Raw genomic sequence first — 18,196 nt, forward strand, 5'->3', positions numbered from 1 at the left:
AGGTGTGTGTGTGTGTGTGTGTGTGTGTGTGTGTGTGTGTGTGTGTGTGTGTTGCCTAAATGATATCTTGACAGTGAGACTGCTGTAGATCCGTGTCTCTGAGAGGGAAACTATCCCAGTACCGTGTGTTCAGGGGAGGAGTAGGAAGTCCACAGGAGAAACCTCACAGTGTGACAGCATCATGCATGTACTACGGTGTAGCTTGTACCCTCAGTCTGTATTACCTTTAAGCTGTAACTCCCTGCAGAGAGCGCAACAAATGATGACTACAACAATAAACTGTAATGCAATACTTGATCTAAGTATCTGTATCTTATTTGTTCTATATTTAAAAATATGCAAAAACATGTTTTTCTTTCTCGTGGAAATGGCTCCTAATGTCCCGCCACGCAGGTCAGGATGATGATGGTGGGAGTCTATGGAGCTACAACAGTGACAGTAACCTGTGGTATTGAAAATAAATAATTGGCATTGAAACAACAAATATTGGCATTGAAAAATGTTCAATTGATAAATAAAACACATACAGCAATCTCACAATGCTATTATTTTATTTTAATTTGACATTTGTTTGCATTATGATAGGTTTTTCAATGTCAATCTAAATTTTTTTCAGTGACAGTTGTTTTTTTTTACGCTGTCTGGATTTTCACAATGTCACTGGTTTTCAGTTTCAACTTTCTGTCACTGTTTTGGCGTAGAGAGGAGGGGCCTGAGGGGAGGGACAAGGAGGGCGCGGTTTACGGATAATTTTCATATCATTTGCATACTGGCAAGAGACCGAACCTCCACAGGCATCCTCGCAGATACAGTATAAGCGTATATCTGCAATGGCTTCCACAAGTTCACCTGGAACCCCCAAATCTCAAGTAAGTCTGTTTAATTCATCCATTTTTTTCACATAGAAGCGGGCTGGTTTACTGTTAACCTTTAATATGAGCTGTGCTGTTTTGGCAGAGGTTAGCACACGTCAGCTAACTTGTGGCTAAGGGCCGTTACAGAGTCAACGCATCGGTACGCATACGCGTCCGCAAGGCTACGCATCGCTACGCTTCGGCCGCCATTATGCGTCGATGCGTAGCCAAATGTGTCGTCCCAGTTTTTGATACGCGACGCGCCGATGCGCACAATACTATGCGTTGTCGGTGGGGGCGACACTGCACGTATTGTACATTAAAAATATTGAATCATGAATCATTGAAACATATCAGTGCAATTTCATCAAACATAGGACTACTGAGTCACATTTTTCGGTATGTATCAACGTTGTGTGTAGTCTATGCTGTGTGCCCTCCTCAAGAGGCGAGAGAGAGACCCAAATGTATCTATATGTTTTTAAAACCTGCTAAACCATTTAGAAGCGACCTTTTATCAATGTATTGGTCAGTGCTACCCAATCGTAGCATACTGTACTGGTGGGGAAACACGCCAGCATCTGATAAAAAGAAATCAGCCAGCCAGCTGCTCCCTGACGAGAGCCACTCTCCGGGAGGGTCTGGCTCTGCCGACTGAACACCGTGGAGCTCTCTGCTACCCCCTGTTGCGTGGGCGGTGTATTGCATTTCACGCATCGCCCGTGACGCTTGGGTCTACTTGCGTCCGCTGTATAGACTATGAAAGGGAGCGCGTCGCTCGTGTTGCTTGTTCGCGTCGCACTCGCGTTGCTCGCGTCGCTCGCGTTGCTCACGTTGGGAGTTTCGTTGAAGTTGGATGTAGTCCAGCTTGTTGTTTAATGAGCAGACACTTGCAAGCAGGATGGCTGGGACAGGTGGACAGCTAGCGTTAGCTTTCCACCTAGCCGATGAGGATGTCCCCTAGCCGGCTAGCGGCATTGAGCGACACCGCTGGTCTCCGTGCAGGCGAAGCTCAGCTAGTGTGCGCAGGTATTGCGTCTGTAATAACGTTTCCTCCATATTCTCCGATCTGTACCGATGTATCCCGGTGGTACACACGTCCGGTAGTTTGAATGCAGATAATTGTTGTAAATGTTTTCTGCTGAAAACCGAAAGCCTGTTTAGCGAAGATTCAAGATGGCTGACAGTCGTTTTCATTCGGAATACCTCGGCCAGACTCGGCAGTCCAACCCCCTGTGGGCGTGTTGAAAACATACGGAAGTAGATCCTACTACTGGCTGTAGTCCTTTGCCTCTGGCCCAAAAATCTTCCAATGACGCAAAAATCGTCATTTTACGTCATCGGAAGATTTTTTTTTTTTTTTGAACTTTTTATTTAAACATTTTAATCATTATACATAACGTTTCCTGACAGCAATATAAATGTAATAAACAAATGACAGGCAAAATAAGTTACAATAAGAGTACAAATAAATTTAAATAAATAAGTAAATATGAAGCAAAATAGAACTAAGTGCGTAAAAAAGTAGTAAAAAGGTAGATTAAATAAAATTAGAATAGCAATAATAATAATGGTAACAGCAACAATAACAACAGGCAGAGAGGTAGATATCTGTAAATAATAGCTAAGCAAAAAAAAAAAAAAAAAAAGGAATTTAGATAGGTATCCCTTCCCAACAGTATTGTATCATATCATCCCATCCATCAGACCCTCAGATACCTTGAAACACAAGTCCATCTTTGCACAAAAGTGTCCATAGTCAGCTGTAGACTTGCCGTCATTTGCTCCATCCTGTATACATTTTTCAGTCTCTGGACCCATTGACCTATTGTTGGCGATTTTACATCCCTCCAGTTCACTGTAATCATTTTCTTTGCTACTAATAAAAGAATCCTAAGTATATATCGCTGATCCGTATTATATAGATCTGTAGGTATGGCTCCCAGCAAAAACAACATTGGTTCTGGAGTGATATCTATCTCTAAAATAATATCAATTTCCTTTTTAACATCATCCCAAAATCCTTGTATTGATGGACAGTCCCAAAAAATATGTGTGGTGTCTCCAATAGTTCCACATTTTCGCCAACATAAAGCCACGTTGGGGTTTTTCACAAATGAAGAGTATTAAAAAATCTGATCTTTACCTTCCAGTCAAATTCTTTCCACAGTTGGCTACTAATTCCCTTATGACAACTTGTCCATATGTCCATCCATGTAGAATCTTCAATTATAACATTCAATTCTAATTCCCATTTTTCCTTGATGTAGTTTGTGCTTTGTGAGGTGCCAGCCGTTAACCTTTTATATATATTAGATATGTGTTTTTTTGTTGGGAAATGCCTCTCCAGAACACTAATAAAGTACTCTTCTATTTCATTTGGGTTTTTGGTGAGCAGCTCCCTTTCCTTATGGCTTGTGATATAATGTCTTATCTGGAGGTATCTATACAAATCATTTGATGGGAGGCCAAATTGTTCTTGAAGTTGAGGGAATGATTTGAATTCTGTTTCTTTAAAAAGTTGATTAATTGTACAGAGACCTTTATTGGCCCACCTTCTAAACCCGCTATCCCACACGGAAGGTGGGAATTCTATATTTCCTACTATCAACATGGCCCTTGAGATCGTCTCCGGTCCCCTGAGCATTTTTTTCACTGTTGTCCAGACTTTTAAAGTATGTTTTATCCATTCGTTCTTTATTTTGATTTTATTGACAGACTTTATATCAATAAATGGTAGTACTGATAAGGACGTGCCCCTAACAGAGTCTTGCTCTATCTGAGTCCATATTGCTTCCCGGTCATTTCCGATCCATGCCACTATTGCATTTATCTGTGCAGCCCAATAATAATTTTTAAGGTTTGGCAAGCCTAGACCTCCCTTGTCTTTGGGTAAATGAATGGTTTTTAATCTTACCCTCGGTCTCTTCTTTTGCCAAATAAATGTTGAGATTAATTTGTCCAACATGTTTAAAGTGGAAGCAGGTACTCTTACAGGAAGTGATTGAAACAAAAAAAGAAGTCTTGGTAGTAGGTTCATTTTTACTGTTTCTACTCTGCCAATTAAAGAAAGGGGAAGGACCTCCCAACGTGTCACATCATTTTATATTTGTTTAATTAATTTGTTGTAATTTGCCTCAAACAATTGAACGGGGTTGGGTGTAATAATAATTCCCAAATACCTAAATCCTTGTTTGGACCAGCGAAAAGAGACCTTGTTATCGGAAGATTTTTTCCAGGCCCCAAATGCAGAAATCTCTCGTCTCAGGGGGACATGAGGGAGGGAGGCACGGTCATTCAGAAATACTATCGGGTTTCTACTGATACAAAGCTGAATGCTAAATCGGTGAAGTATCCCTTTAAGTGCAGTCTTGTAAAGCTATCCACCATTGTCCTCGGAGGGAGTCATAGGGTTAATGGCTGCCCTCAGTTCTGCCATAGTCTGGCATATTTCATATTTCTCTGTAGGAAAGACCAACATTCTTAAGTGTTATGATGGTCTGTCTCTCTTCCATTGTTAATTGCCTTTTTCCTGCCATTTTTATAGCAACACACTACTTACTTTTTTTTTAACCTCATGCAGTTCACCACTTACCTTTGTACCATTTCAAGCTATTCAGTGGACTTGAACTGCTAAAATATAATATTCCAAAAATAATCTGATGGAGAAGCTTGCTGGTTGTCAATGAGCTGGGGGGGCAGTGGAGATCTTTGCAGCATGTATCCAGTCGACACTCTCAGGCTTGACCATAGACTGTTAATTTTACAGTCAATGGGCTTGACACAAAAAAACATGAGAAGCAGCCTATGGACCACAATGGAGACTGGGAAGAGCTTCAGAAACTGGGGGGCCAGCCTGTAGCCAGAGGTACAGGTGAACAGTGTTGGTAGGATGTATGTAGTGATGTTGTGTTGTTCACACCAAATGCATGCTCATTTTACAACAAGAAATACAAACTGATTATTATGTAACTTATATTAAAAAATGAAGTGAAGTGAAATGAAATGCCGGGCTGGTAATAAATGTAACATTACCGTATATACTGTTGCTAGAATGACAGGTTCATCCATAAGTGATGGGAGCTAATTATTTTTTTTATTAAAACCTTATCTTGTGCAGTGGATATATTATTATTATTATTATTATTATTATTATTATTATTATTATTATTATTATTATTTATTATTATTATTATTAAATGCAGCTGTTATTGTCATGTTATTGCTCTTTCAATAAAGTTGCGTGACAAAAAAAGCATGTTACCATAGTGACATGTAAACTGTCAAACTTTGACCCTGCAAATAGCAATAGTGGCTAGCGGTGTTTTAGAAAATAATAACGACAGTTGTTGTTTGTTTTGAATACTAAAGCCTGGTTGACCCAGAGTGAGAGGGACTGTTACGGAGGGAACTGAAGTAAGTGACTGTCACAGTTGATGTAACGTTAGTCTTTTCCCATGAAACGGAAAGTTAACGTAAATGTTAGCTAACATTAGCACCATGCTACAGTGAACTATTGAGGGGGCGGTTCCATAGATAGACACCATTGTAAATATATCTTAGTTTGGTTTTACCTTGCTTATCGATGAAAGTACATGCTTTGTGTTACAGTTTTTTTCGATTGCTAAACGACAGTGGGCACAACTGGAGTGACATAGCTACATGTGCAAAACTCAAGCCACCGTCTGCACTACCAACAGTCACCTGAAATCAACAGTTCACATCACCTGCACAACTCATTCACAGCAACACAACTCTTAACACACGTCTCAGAACAGGCTCAGTGCAGCCAAACAGTATGAACAATCCTCACTGAGAAACACACACTGAGATAACACACACTATCACTCAGAACACACTGAGGGTAAAAACACTAGCATCAAACACCAATACACAAATTACAACCTTTCTCATCTTTACAGTTTGAACAATTTGAGTGACTTGACACTACTCAATAGTTTATTTAGGGAAAAGATATAGATAAAGGTAAACAAGAAGGAATGAAAATCAGCAGTTTTCTTCAATATAGTATTTTGTCTCCAGTAATTTATGGAATTACTATAAATTACTGGGGAAAAAAACTAAAGGTGCATATGTAACAGTACCAAAGAATAGTGTGACTAATCCTGCCTCTCTCCAGCATCATGAGGCAAGTTTTCTTCATCACATTGGATGTCTGCATCATCTCTAAATACAAATGAATGTGGTGTTTCTATTGCTTTCACCTCCATTACTTTCTGAAAAACCATAAGAATGCAGTTTTATTATTATACTATTTTACTATACTATTCACTTTTTTTTATAGCTGTGTATATAACCTCAGACATCTTACCTGGACATGTTGGTATCTTTGCTCTTTTACCCGTTTCTCTCAAACGGTACAGTGTATAATTGTTTTATTCTTATTTGGTGTTTGTATACAAAAAAAGACTTTCTGAGCTTTCTCTGTATAAATACCATATATGTTCACTAACTAGTCTAAAACTAGACACCTGCTTAGGCTTTCAGCTAAAATTGCAATCAGCAGTGTTTGATAGGCACCAGACTGAAATCGATTCTGTTTTGACAGTGTGTTAGCATTTGAACAAAGTGCTGTAAATCTACAGTGTTGTGCACGTTGTGGTTAAAGTCATGGGATAAGTGTGTAGAGTTTTGAAAACTGTGTTCAAGAAATGAAAAACGAACTAGAGTTTGGTCCACATGAACTGCTGCTGTGTAGACTCTAGTTAGAGTTTTGCACATGCGACTCCAGTTGTGCTCACTGTCATTTAGCAATCAAAAAAAACCTGTAACAGTTAACGTTACCTTGCTATTCATTAACCGTACCTGTCCGTGTGAAACTCACACAGTCCCAGACAGGATGTCTTTATCCCGGATTCAGAGTGTGCGAGTGGCAGCTGTGCTGGAGGACTGTTCCGACCAGTTGGACATACTGGGACATACCCTGACAGTGCAGATCGCCAGGGAGCGAGGCACTGCAGCGGCACAGGTGACTTACTGTGTTTACAGTCCAGACGCACATCTGTCAAACAGCTGGCAGCTGCTTTGATCTGATGATGATGTGAATGTTTTCATGCTAGCTTATTCTCCATTTTATGATCTTACTGAACAACTGTATTGACAAAATAATGTATAACTGCAACTGTGTGTGTGTGTGTGAGTGTTTAGGAGAAAGCCAGACTGGCCAAGTTGAGAAGAGACTGGTGAGTGACTAGTGTACAGACAAATAAACAGAAAAGACATTATGTTGCTTAAACACTTTTTGGGGACTAAGTTTGTCTCTTTGAATCTGTCCCTGCAGTCAGTCCATCTCGCGGCAGGTTTCCAAGCTGCATTTGGAGCTGGAGGAGAAGCAGAGTCTCAGCTCTCTGCTGCAGGTGGTGGAGGACGAGGAGCAGAAGAAGAAGGCTAATAACACGAGAAGGTTCATCAGTGCATTATTTGGAAACAATACTTGTAATACTAATCTTAATCATTACAATAATGCATAACTATAAAAGGTAATTTTGTAGACACAATGTAGTGTGATTTCTTTTTAAAGAGAAAATGACTGCTAGAAAGAAAGGGTGGAAGAAGGGCAAAAAAGAAGAAAGATAGGAGGAATTTTGTGTTGTATTAGTAATGTGTGAGTGTCTCTCCACCCAGAGAAGAGAAGATTAAGCTGGAGAAAAGAAAAGAAACTCTACAGAGACAGAAAGAGGAGATCAAACAGAAAACGGAGAAACTGACGGTGAGAAAGTTAGAGCAGATCCATAAACCAAATCTGTCCTCTGTCTGTTAGCGGGGAGTGAGAATCTGTTAATCTGAGTGCATAATCCAAGGTGTCCAATCCCCCAGGAAATACGCTGGCTGGCCAAAGACCTGAAGCATCAGCTGAATGAGCAGTCATCCCAGATTGCCAACAAGAACAAGCTTATGGAGAAAAACATGGAGCTGCAGCTGCAGCAGACACAAAGGGAGTCCAGCGAGACCGAGAAGCTGCTGCAGGACAAGCTGGAGGTGGGTCCAACAGTCCGTCCATGCCAGTCCTGTCCTGGTTAGTCCCACACACCTACCAGGGCTGAACGATTAATCCTTTTCAAATCAGTTATGGCGATTTGAAAGAATGCGATCAGCTAATCGTGAAGACCACGATTAATCAAATGTGCAACATTTAGTTGGTGTAACATTTGGTTTAACATTTTTTATTCCTTTTTTTATTATTATATGAACTGTTTTTCCTAAGATACATTCTGGAATAATGATACATATCACAGATTGTTTACAGAAATGTCCTATTATCAGTGGATTTTTCATTTCTTTTTTATAACTTTATTTAACATGATCGTAGAAGGTGCAATATGTAGATGCTGCTATTAAAACGAGGCATATCAGAAATTTTTGTTCAAATGAAAGTACAGATTTTTTTTATTAGAATAGTTTTTTATTATTATAACTTTTGACTGTTCAATGTTCCATGCTTATTAAAAGGAAAACCCTTATTGCTGGCAGTTCATAGCTATGTTCTCATCCTTGCATAAGAATATGGAGCAGGTTTGATGGTGTCTCATGTTATAATGCTCCATGACACGTTTTATCTGTTACACAGTGAATATTGAATTTAGCTAAACCTTTTTTTTTTTCGAAAATCAAATTGTAATCGCAATATCTGGCCAAAAACAAAATCCCAATTCAATTTTTTCCCGAATCGTTCAGCCCTACTACCTACCAATCCCACAGAAGGAGATGATCCACGGTCAGAGTACAGACCTGACCTCCTCTCTCTTCCCTTTCTGTCCAAAATCGGAGGACTCGTAGCTCTCTTACCATGGTCTAAAATGAGCCGATGAGCATTGTTCTTACATTTTTCTCATACTTCCTGTATGTGTTATAAATCTACACTTAGTCTTTTGTTATCTCCTTCCCCCTCAGCTGCTGCAGAACAAGCTGACGGAGGAGAGGAGAGTTCATGAGGAGTCGGAGAAATTCCTGCAAAATCGACATAAGGTTGGTACAGCAACACCACTATAAACAACAGACTAATGTTATTACAATTATTATGTAATGGTTGCGTTTTGGAGTCTCTTTTTGCTGCCATTAGTTAACAATTGTAGTTGGCTCCCAGTGGACTTCTTTATCAAGTTTAGTCGTTAAGATATTTGAGTGTTATTTTTTTTAATTATGTGCTCTAGACACACAGTTTTAGACACAGATATAGTGATAATAATGGTCCAAAATTATGTGAAATTGCATATTTTCTTTTATTTAAAAACCTAACCTGGGTGGGTGGTGATGATGAAGGGTGGTGTATGTTCATGTTGCGAATTGTATGTTCTGTATGTTAAAAAATTGTTAATCACAATGCTATTGTTGTTTCAGGAGTTGCAGCAGCAGCTGCAGCAGTGGCAGCAGCACACCACCCAGATGCTGCAGGAGAAGGAGCAGCAGCTCAACAGTGTGCGCTGCAAAAGAACCGTGAATTTGGACCGACTGATGGAGATGAAGAGGAGGGTGAGCAGCTCCCAGTGCTCAACATGACACGGCAAAGAGCTGCCGATGCTAAGCGGGACGGTAAACGTTAACGAGATGCTGAATTGTGTTCAGTTCAGGGAGATGGAGCAGGTGGTGATGGAGGACAGGGAGGAGCAGGAGAAACTGCGTCAACAGCAGGCACTGGCCACATCTGCTACCAAGGTAACAACATCCAGTCACAACTCAGATCCATCCTATCAGATCAATCGACCAGGGGCTGTGGTACAGAAACGTCTTAACTTGCAGATCCTACACAAGGGCCTAACTTTTGGTTCAACATTGAAGGGGGAAGGGAGGGGTGGGGGTTGGTGGTTTGAGATCTTCACTTTTGAGCAAAATTGAAATTTTGAACATCACACACTTTCTGCATTCTGGTGAATGTTTCTGCAACAATGTATGCCTTTTATGTATCACTTTATGGTGCTAATGTCTTTATTTAAGTAAAGGAAATAAAAAAAAAATTAACAGTTTTGATTATTGGGGTGGGGGGGTTGTAACCCACCCATCCCCCCTGTAAATTACGCTTGTGGGTAAGGACCTAATTTATTAAAAAAAAGCCTTTACAAATGAATAGTTCCTAAATTTCTATCCTAACCAAAGATAGGAAAAGTGTACTACACAAGCATCCTAACTTCCCAAAGTCCTAAATAAATGCTCATAACTGCTAAGCTCTTAAGTTCCTGGCTTTCACGACCAACTGCTGGAGGGCACAAACAACGGCCAGCTACATGACACAGGCCACTAAAACGATGAGGACTGGCAGGTTAGATCGGCCGTCCTATACACAGAGTAGGCAATGCCAGGCACTGGCAGGCAGACACACAGCCGAAAACCTGGCAGGTGGATGCGGTGGAGACACGCTTTCCTTCCCCCGGGCAGCTGCAGACTTGTACATGTACCGGTCGTGCGGACGTGCAAGCTGAAAGTGTGCCCCAGCTTGGGCCCTTTTCTTTTTACAGTCTAAATGGCTGGGACCCATCCCAGATCTGGGACTCCTGCTTATTGGTTAATGGTTAATGATTGGTTAGTCTCGCATTGCCTGTCCTTCCTCCACAGCGCTGCAGAGGAGGATCTGGCTTGTCCACACAGCATTCCTGGGTGGGAGAAAAACGTGCTCTCGTTTATTGGCATTTCTTTAAACCAATCACAATTGCCAAAAGGAGCAACGGTGCCTCTGCAAAAGAGCCTCGGGAAGGAACTTGTTTTGGTGGAACATGTGCACCATTGGCGATTTTAGGCTCAAGCCTCTCTGGCCCCCTAAAAATGATTTAAAAAGACTTTGATGTACTGTATGTTTCAGTATGTTTAACGAGTAAAAGGACAAAGTTGTTTAGCTCAGCGAGATGAGAAAGTGTAGCATCAGCTGCTAGGTAACAGACATAAAAGTTGATAACCATTGTTGGATTGAGTATTTATGATTTCCTGACCTTAGATAAGATAGCATAAAATAAGATAAGATCACTAAAGTTAGTTAGGATTTGCTTCTTTAATATCAAATTGGGAAATATCCTATCTTGACTCTCCATATCTTAACAAAAGAAAGAAAGAAAGGCCATATTAGAGAAAGTTTCTCTAATACGGCCCCTGATCCCTAATTGTGACCCTGGTCTGTGACCTTTGACCCTGCAGCTGCAGGCCTGGTGGAGGGGCTGCATGGTCCGCCGGGGCCTCGGCAGTTTTAAAAAGGAGGAAGTCAAGAAAGGAAAGAAGAAGAAGGAAGGAAAGAAGAAAAAGAAGAAATGAGTTTTCTCATTGAAATGATGTAAACAATACAAAAACAATAAATAGTTATCTCTGTATCTTCTTTGTATTTTCTTTATTATTGTAAAAAACAAACATGTTTTTGTCATTTCAAACATACAGTATACAACAAAATCAAACAACAAAATCAAATTCTTAACTTATACAATATTTTAGAAGAACAAGAAAAGTAGTACACTGTGTGAAGGTAACTTGGAGCATATTGGCATCATATCACATAAATATATCAGCAGACACAATTGTAGCACCTTGATTCAAAGTCCTCTTATTCCATATTTTATGTACAGTATAAATGTGAAAACTCAAAATGACTTCCAGCAATGAACACTACTAAGTAGTCTACTGATAAGGACCATAGGCCATACATTTTAACATAAGTCAACGCCTTTATCATGACATGATAAAGATTTTAAATACTGTTCATCTATGCAGTCACATAATACACAATTCAAACAAAAATAAATCCTGAAGCCAGTTGTCTTCCCTAAAAGAGTATATCTGTCAGAATATCCGACATCAATTACAGAAAGATCAGATGATCAGAGGGAGATGAATCACCAAAACGTCACATCCACTTAAAATTTCCAACTGCTCCCAACTTTATGTCCCCACATCTGACAGAGGACCAGAAGAGCCCACATTGCAAAACAGGAAAGCCCTTGACTGAAGAGGATAAAGTTTGGGGAGCTGACGTCTGTTTGTGCGTGCTGACACTCTTACAACACTTGAAGAGAAGAACTGTGATGAACTATGGTTAATATTTTTAAATCAGTAGCCACAAATGTCAGGGCCAAGACCAGATCCATAACCCTAACCCATAACAGTAGTGTCAGTCAAAATGTACACACAACAGCTGAAACAATCGGTTGATTAATCCATCAGTCCATCAAGCAGTAATTGATTAATCATTTAGGTTATTTTTTAAACAAAAATGCCAATCATTCTTTGATTCTTTGATTATTTTGATATTAGAGTGAATGTTCTTGGGTTTCGTATGGATGATCACACAAAAGTTGTTTAAATACGTCAACTTGGGCTCTGTAAATTGTGATTAACGGTTTTTATTAAGTCAATATATTGAGATTCTAAGTCAATATTTTAAAGTTTCTCGTTACTTTGAGATTCTTAGTCAATATTCTGAGTTACTAAGTCAATATTTTGAGTATTCTGACATTTTATAGACAATTTAACAATGAATCAATTACAGATGTATTGCTAATTTAAATAATTGTTAAATGGGCCCTTAAATAATGCTAAAGGAGTAGAAGAGGCAGACATTATGTCTGTAGCTAACGATGGCCAAACTCATAACAAGTCGGAATCAAAGACTGAAACAAATCCCAAATGTAAAAAAAAAAATGTGGTGTGGAGACTAAGAATATTTGATCTCATATTTAGAGCTTAAATTATGATCCTCCCAAAGATGACATTGTTGCTAGAGTGTGTAGTGTGTGTGTTTGTGTGTGTGTGTCCGCTCCGTGTGGCCAAAGCTTCACACCTGTAGTACTTCAGTTACAGTGGAGTGGGTCTGCTCGGCGTGCATGTAGTTGTTGTCTCCGATGATGACACAGTTGAGACGGGAGCTGTAGATGTTGATGCTCCGAGGCTGAGCGGATGGAAGGGGAGGACCGGGGGGAGGAGGAGGAGGGGGGGGAGCAGAGGTCTGTGCTGCCCCCTGCTGTCCACGGCTGCAGCTGCACCTCGCCTGATCTGTTCCATATCAACAAAAGAGATGTTTTCACTTCTCATGAATAGGACAGTGTTTTCCCTAGCTTTGTGGAAGAGTTAGGTGCGTGTATTTTCACCATATATTTAGTCTCTTTGTGGGTTTTTGCATCTCTTTGCAGTCGTGTTGCGTCTCTTTTTTGTCATTTTCGACAGGGACTACATCATATCAGTTTCCAGCCAAACATACCAGCAGAAAATGCAGAAAATCCATGTTATGTACTTCTTTACAAATGAAATAAATGTCAGACTGACTGACATGTAATGTGCATTCTTTTTTAGAAAACAATTAGTTTTTAGAAATGTCTCATGATATATTGTCTCGAGAAATGGATTATTCAACTTTAGTTTTTTTTGTTAAAGAAGGAAAAGAAAATCGCAATACTCAATACTATCGAATCGCAATTAGAGATGCAGCAAAAGACCGGCCGGTGACCGGAATTGGCCGGTTTTCACGTGCTCAGCCATAACCGGCGACCGGCAGGTCAGTCTGACATATGCCGATTTCATTGACGCTACAATTAACTGACAACATATGTTATACGAGTTACAGTTCTCTCAACTTTTCCGCCGTGTGTGGCGCATACCCGCTCGTGGTGTGAAGCGCGTGTCCACGCAATGGACCTTTTTACAGCAGACATCTTGACTTGTCACGGTAGGAAAAGCACAGCTGAAATTGATAACCTTAACAATGGCTCCATTCCATCAAGTGTCCCAGTAAGCTGTTTCAGTGAGTCAGCATGCACAATACCAGGACTTCTCCTAAGTGGAATACAGCCATCAGTAATGGTTTTGAATACACCTGTGCTTTTCCTACTATGACATGTCAACATGTCTGCCGTGAAAAAGGTCTATTCTCGCACATGTAGGGAACCTCGTGAATTAACCTGCAACATGTCCGCTGTTTGGAAATTCTTCAGCGTGTGTGCAGAAGATAACAAGTTTACAATATGAACACCTGCAAGGAAAAAGTAGGGCGTGGAGGGACGACACCAAAAACCCAAATCACATTTTTTTAGTGTGATATTGGATGTGAAAAGAAGGAAATGGTTCTAACATTGCACTTTAGATGTGTGCGAATTTCCCACACCAGGAGTAATTTATATAGTTCTATTTTATAGTGATCCATTATCTGTTCAAAACATTTTCTATGTTCTGTTCAAAATGTTCTATTAAAGAAAAGATAGAAAATAAATATTTGTGTGTGCTGTAAAGTGGTTAGAAAAAATTAAATCGGAATGGGCTAAAATCGGTATTGGCTGGCCTAACTCAAAGAAAATCGGAATCGGCCTAGAAAGTTGTAATCTGTGAATCTCTAATCGCAATACTTCTAGAATCACAATACAAATCGAATCGGCACCCATGTATCGTGAAATAATCAAATTCGGGACAAAAGCATATCGTCCCAGCCCTACAAAGCGCACTATCAATTGCAGCTAAAGGTGCTTTCAATTCCTAGAAATTGCTATGAAATAGGTTTGGCTGTTACCCACCATGCCTTTGGCGCTCAGATTCCTGCATTAGCGGCTGACTTTCAGCCACCGCAGATTGGTAGGTGTCGTTCCCGATGACGCAGTCGATCAAGGTGGAGTTGCTGATGTTCACAATCAAAATGGTTGATGGTGGATTCTGAAGTGCCACTGTTGTTGAGTGGGCGAGGGAGACAAAGGGGAAAAAGGAAGAGAATATGAGAATGGGAAGTTGTCCTTCCAGAGTGATGTAACAGCAGAAATGCGTAACAATCGCAAAGTTCCTCAACATTTTGCTGACAGCCTCAATGAAAAGCAACAGCCAATAAAGTGTTTGAGGTTATTCTATGGCAAATGAGCTGACGATGAATACTGATTTACTCGGTCCACAGATGATGTTATCCTTATTCAGGTAAAACATGTCAACGGATTAGTTTGTACAAGCAGCTACATGAAATGATGGTATGTTTCAAGAATTCAAAGGTTGATTTGTCACATAGACCAGCAATATAGTGAAATGCACTGTGGCCTTCAAGGCTAGTGTGAAAAATGAGAATAAGAAAAAATAAATGTCCCTTAAATTGGAAGAAAACAGACCAAGAAAGGATCAAACCAAGAGATTTGAGGAGTGTATAAAGATCCTGAACATTTTATTGTTAAAACAGAAAACAAACCTAAACAGTTGAACTTACATTGTGTAGTTCTATCCCCTGTAGGTTGATGAGGTTGAGCTGTTAAGACAGTGAACGAGGTAAAGTTACATTTCTTACTCACGACACATTTTCTTTTGGCACACATGTTGCTGGCTTACATAGTCTCGCTTTGCCAGACCTTCCTCCACAGCGCTGAGGAGGAGGGTCTGGCTAGTCTACACAGCATTACAGGATGGGAGAAAAACGTGCTCTGGTTTATTGGCATTCCTTTAAACCAGTCACAATCATCCTGGGCGACGCTAAGCTCCGTACGTCGCCTCTGCAAAATAGCCTCGGGAAGGAACTTGTTTTGGTGGAACGTGTACGTTCAAAAGTTGTTTTAGTCGTGCAACAGAAAACTCCGATTGGACAGATAGTCTAGCTAGCTGTCTGGATTTACCCTGCAGAGATCTGAGGAGCAGTTAACCAGAGTCCTCAGAAATCCACCAGAGGTTAGAACGCCAACACAGAGACACATCTGGCCAAAAAGAGTGACATCCGGCAGAATTTCCGGCTTCAACGGAGCAATCCCAGAAGTGGAACGCCGTGGATATAGACTAGCCTTACTACGCAATATGACGATACAGCAGTAAAGATAAAATTATAAAAAAGTATTTGTCTTGTTTTTGAGAAACAAAGACTCTATAACAGTCACATCTAAAGATACAGTCTAAATCATGACCTGACATGAAAGCAAGATAAGATGAATAAGATTGATAATATAAAAAATCCTTTTTACCTGGGCAGAATGTGACTTTTTCACACAGCAGAGTATCTAAGGGGCAGCAGAACATCTGGCAGGCTGTTCTGCAGCTCTTCTGCACCACCCTCTGCACCACCTGGACCAGTCTCTGCATGTTGGAGGCTTTAAAGGTCATCACCTGAAGGATAGAAGCAGACAGAAATCCCCCTAGCTTCAAAATCTCCCACATAACACCTTGTGGTCCGAGTGGAGTTTTTGTAAAAACAGCAGCTCACACCGCTAGAGCACCTGGTGCTCAGCTGGGTTTTTCTAGGTCATGTATACTTTCTCTTGCTGGGGGCTGGGGACTTTTCTGGAACTGGAACTAAATGTTTTATCACAAAAACATTAAGTTTAGTATTTGTTTTATCCATCTTGGAAAAATGATGCGTGTATGTGTTGTCTAATACAGGCCATAGCAAGATTTCAGGGAGCCTTGGTGCACGTAAGGTATGATGGCAGTCATTTTTCTCACAACTTTATTTGCATATTTTCCACAAACATCATGTGACACAAACAATTGTAGAACAGCAACATACTACGTCATTTTCCTTTCAATGAACAATCTTACAGATGACATAACATAAGTAAACTTAAGAAGAAAAATTACTTGTAATACAAATAAAATAATACATAACAAAAATGAATAAATAAATACAAAAAGATTGAATTGAAAGGTATGCTATATCACATTTACTTAAAAAAAAGAAAAAGATTGTAGTATACCAGCTGTATAAATACTCATCTTATTATTAATAATTTGGATATTCCGAAATTTGAAAATGTAGCTTTATGGATATGGTGGTTGTTTTGCGTCTTTGGTTACTTTAGTTCACTTTAAAAACGTCAAACGCACCGACCTGTACTGTCTATACCTGAACGACGCTGAAGTTGGCTTCCGATTCGGCGGTTAAAGCAACACTGTAACTTTTAAAAGTTACTTAGTGTTGCTCAAAGGCAACTTAAAGCTGAAGTTGGCTTCCGATTCACAGCATTCGATTCAGCAGGGAAACATAAGCTGCATAGCTGAGTGACTGATCCTCCGTTTGTTGAACCTCTTACTTAATTGAAGGCGTTTTAGTCATTAAGGTAAATTATGTATTATGTCTAAAACACACGTTTAGATTTGTGAAAGCTGTATTCTAGTTGTGAAAATGCAATAAAGGGGGATTTCACTGTTCTTTTTCATAAGTAGACCACATTGGACCGGGTCCAGATCCAAAACCACTACACCTAGACTTGTCAAATCTGGATCAAGTTATCCCAGAGAGGCTACAGATTCTTAAAAACGCACTTTCAGATTTGTGAAAGCTTTATTCTATTTGTGAAAATGCAATGAAAGGGAGATTTCACTGTTCTTTTTCATAGACCACATTGGACCAGGTCCAGATCTTGTCCACCTAATAGCCCAGGTAGCCTACAAATGGGGAAAACATGAAACAGGTGTCAGTTGGGAAAATATAAAAGAAAAATCTTACCTGATTGAACGGCGTTCTTTCTTTGACTTTTGAATTGCTGTTACTGAAGGGACTCGGAGCTAGGGGGTCAGAGTCGTCCATCATTCGTGCGGTGGGATCGTTATAATGTTAAAAGCTGCTAACAACGACTATATAGCAGGCACAATAATGGTCCAGGAAAGCCCCGGTGCATGGGGTTTTCCGTCTCATCAGGCCGACCTCTCTTGAAGTCCCATCAGGTTCTTTAGACAGCGTGGGAGTGTAGGCCTACGTCACTATGCGTGTTTTGGACATCAACGCTTGCCTGCACGAGACTGAGTTTTTGTGTTGTCTCGCTCAGACCCTCCTCCGCTAAAGGACTTTCAGTGTTTGCCAGTGACTGACACAACAGTAATACTGTAACTACTATTTAATATGACATTATGTGATATATTACTTCAGACAATTATTTTCTCAAGTTTGGACACATCGGCTATTTTCCTATTTCTCGCTGGTGTTTCTTCACTAGCTCTGTTCTGATGCCTTCACTGCACCTCGTATATTCCAAATTCCAAGTAGGCCTACCCTACGTTATACTGCACAGTATGTTAGGATTAATAAAACAAATGGATGTAAGCGAAACTAGATCAGTAACTTTGGCTACATGCTGTTTGGACAGGGGGCGCAATATTTGTTAAAGGCAAAATGTGTCAAACCATTCTAAAATAAAGTATTGTGGTGCTGCAGAGACATCCTGGCCTACAAATCCTAATCCTACAGACTAAAGAAGACATCATGTTTTGGTACAGATCCTTGCAAAAAATCACACTTCAATTATTATAGTTTTCAATGAAAATATGATAATAATGATACAAAAATGATCATTCCCTCCAATATCGTGAATCATATCGCAATATCAGTCAAAATAATCGCAATTAGATATTTTCCTCATATGGTGCAGCCCTAATTCTAGTTTCTTGCTTTCACCCAGGAAACAGGTGTCCAT

General features: G+C 40.0%; 2 protein-coding genes across 2 annotated transcripts; one reads left to right on the forward strand and one right to left on the reverse strand.

Moving 5' to 3' along the window:
* The first annotated feature begins 812 nt into the window (after positions 1-812).
* Positions 813-11,162, forward strand: iqcg (IQ motif containing G). Its single transcript, XM_039804826.1, has 12 exons — positions 813-869; positions 4,624-4,741; positions 5,226-5,270; positions 6,704-6,843; positions 7,023-7,057; positions 7,156-7,278; positions 7,500-7,584; positions 7,692-7,853; positions 8,766-8,840; positions 9,213-9,344; positions 9,438-9,527; positions 10,995-11,162. Exons 4-12 carry the CDS (start codon positions 6,715-6,717, stop codon positions 11,106-11,108), a joined length of 945 nt encoding a protein of 314 aa, XP_039660760.1. The 5' UTR covers positions 813-869; positions 4,624-4,741; positions 5,226-5,270; positions 6,704-6,714; the 3' UTR covers positions 11,109-11,162.
* Positions 11,163-11,216: 54 nt separating this feature from the next.
* Positions 11,217-17,497, reverse strand: si:dkey-29h14.10. Its single transcript, XM_039804804.1, has 5 exons — positions 17,233-17,497; positions 15,752-15,893; positions 15,013-15,051; positions 14,345-14,491; positions 11,217-12,836 (listed from the first exon to the last, which is right to left on the reverse strand). The coding sequence occupies exons 1-5, from the start codon at positions 17,314-17,316 to the stop codon at positions 12,619-12,621; spliced, it is 630 nt and encodes a 209-aa protein (XP_039660738.1). The 5' UTR covers positions 17,317-17,497; the 3' UTR covers positions 11,217-12,618.
* Positions 17,498-18,196: the final 699 nt, after the last annotated feature.

This window comes from Perca fluviatilis, chromosome 7, assembly GCF_010015445.1.
Source record: "Perca fluviatilis chromosome 7, GENO_Pfluv_1.0, whole genome shotgun sequence".
Lineage (NCBI taxonomy): Eukaryota > Metazoa > Chordata > Actinopteri > Perciformes > Percidae > Perca > Perca fluviatilis.

Bases quoted from the DNA above. Each gene is read 5' to 3' on its own strand.
- iqcg (XM_039804826.1), top strand. From the start codon at position 6,715: ATGTCTTTATCCCGGATTCAGAGTGTGCGAGTGGCAGCTGTGCTGGAG. The intron at 7,058-7,155 runs GTGAGTGACTAG...CTGTCCCTGCAG, and splicing joins GCCAAGTTGAGAAGAGACTG to TCAGTCCATCTCGCGGCAGG. The intron at 7,854-8,765 runs GTGGGTCCAACA...CTTCCCCCTCAG, and splicing joins TGCTGCAGGACAAGCTGGAG to CTGCTGCAGAACAAGCTGAC.
- si:dkey-29h14.10 (XM_039804804.1), bottom strand. From the start codon at position 17,316: ATGATGGACGACTCTGACCCCCTAGCTCCGAGTCCCTTCAGTAACAGC. The intron at 15,894-17,232 runs GTAAGATTTTTC...TCTATCCTTCAG, and splicing joins AAAGAACGCCGTTCAATCAG to GTGATGACCTTTAAAGCCTC. The intron at 15,052-15,751 runs GTAAAAAGGATT...CTGTCTTAACAG, and splicing joins AAAAGTCACATTCTGCCCAG to CTCAACCTCATCAACCTACA.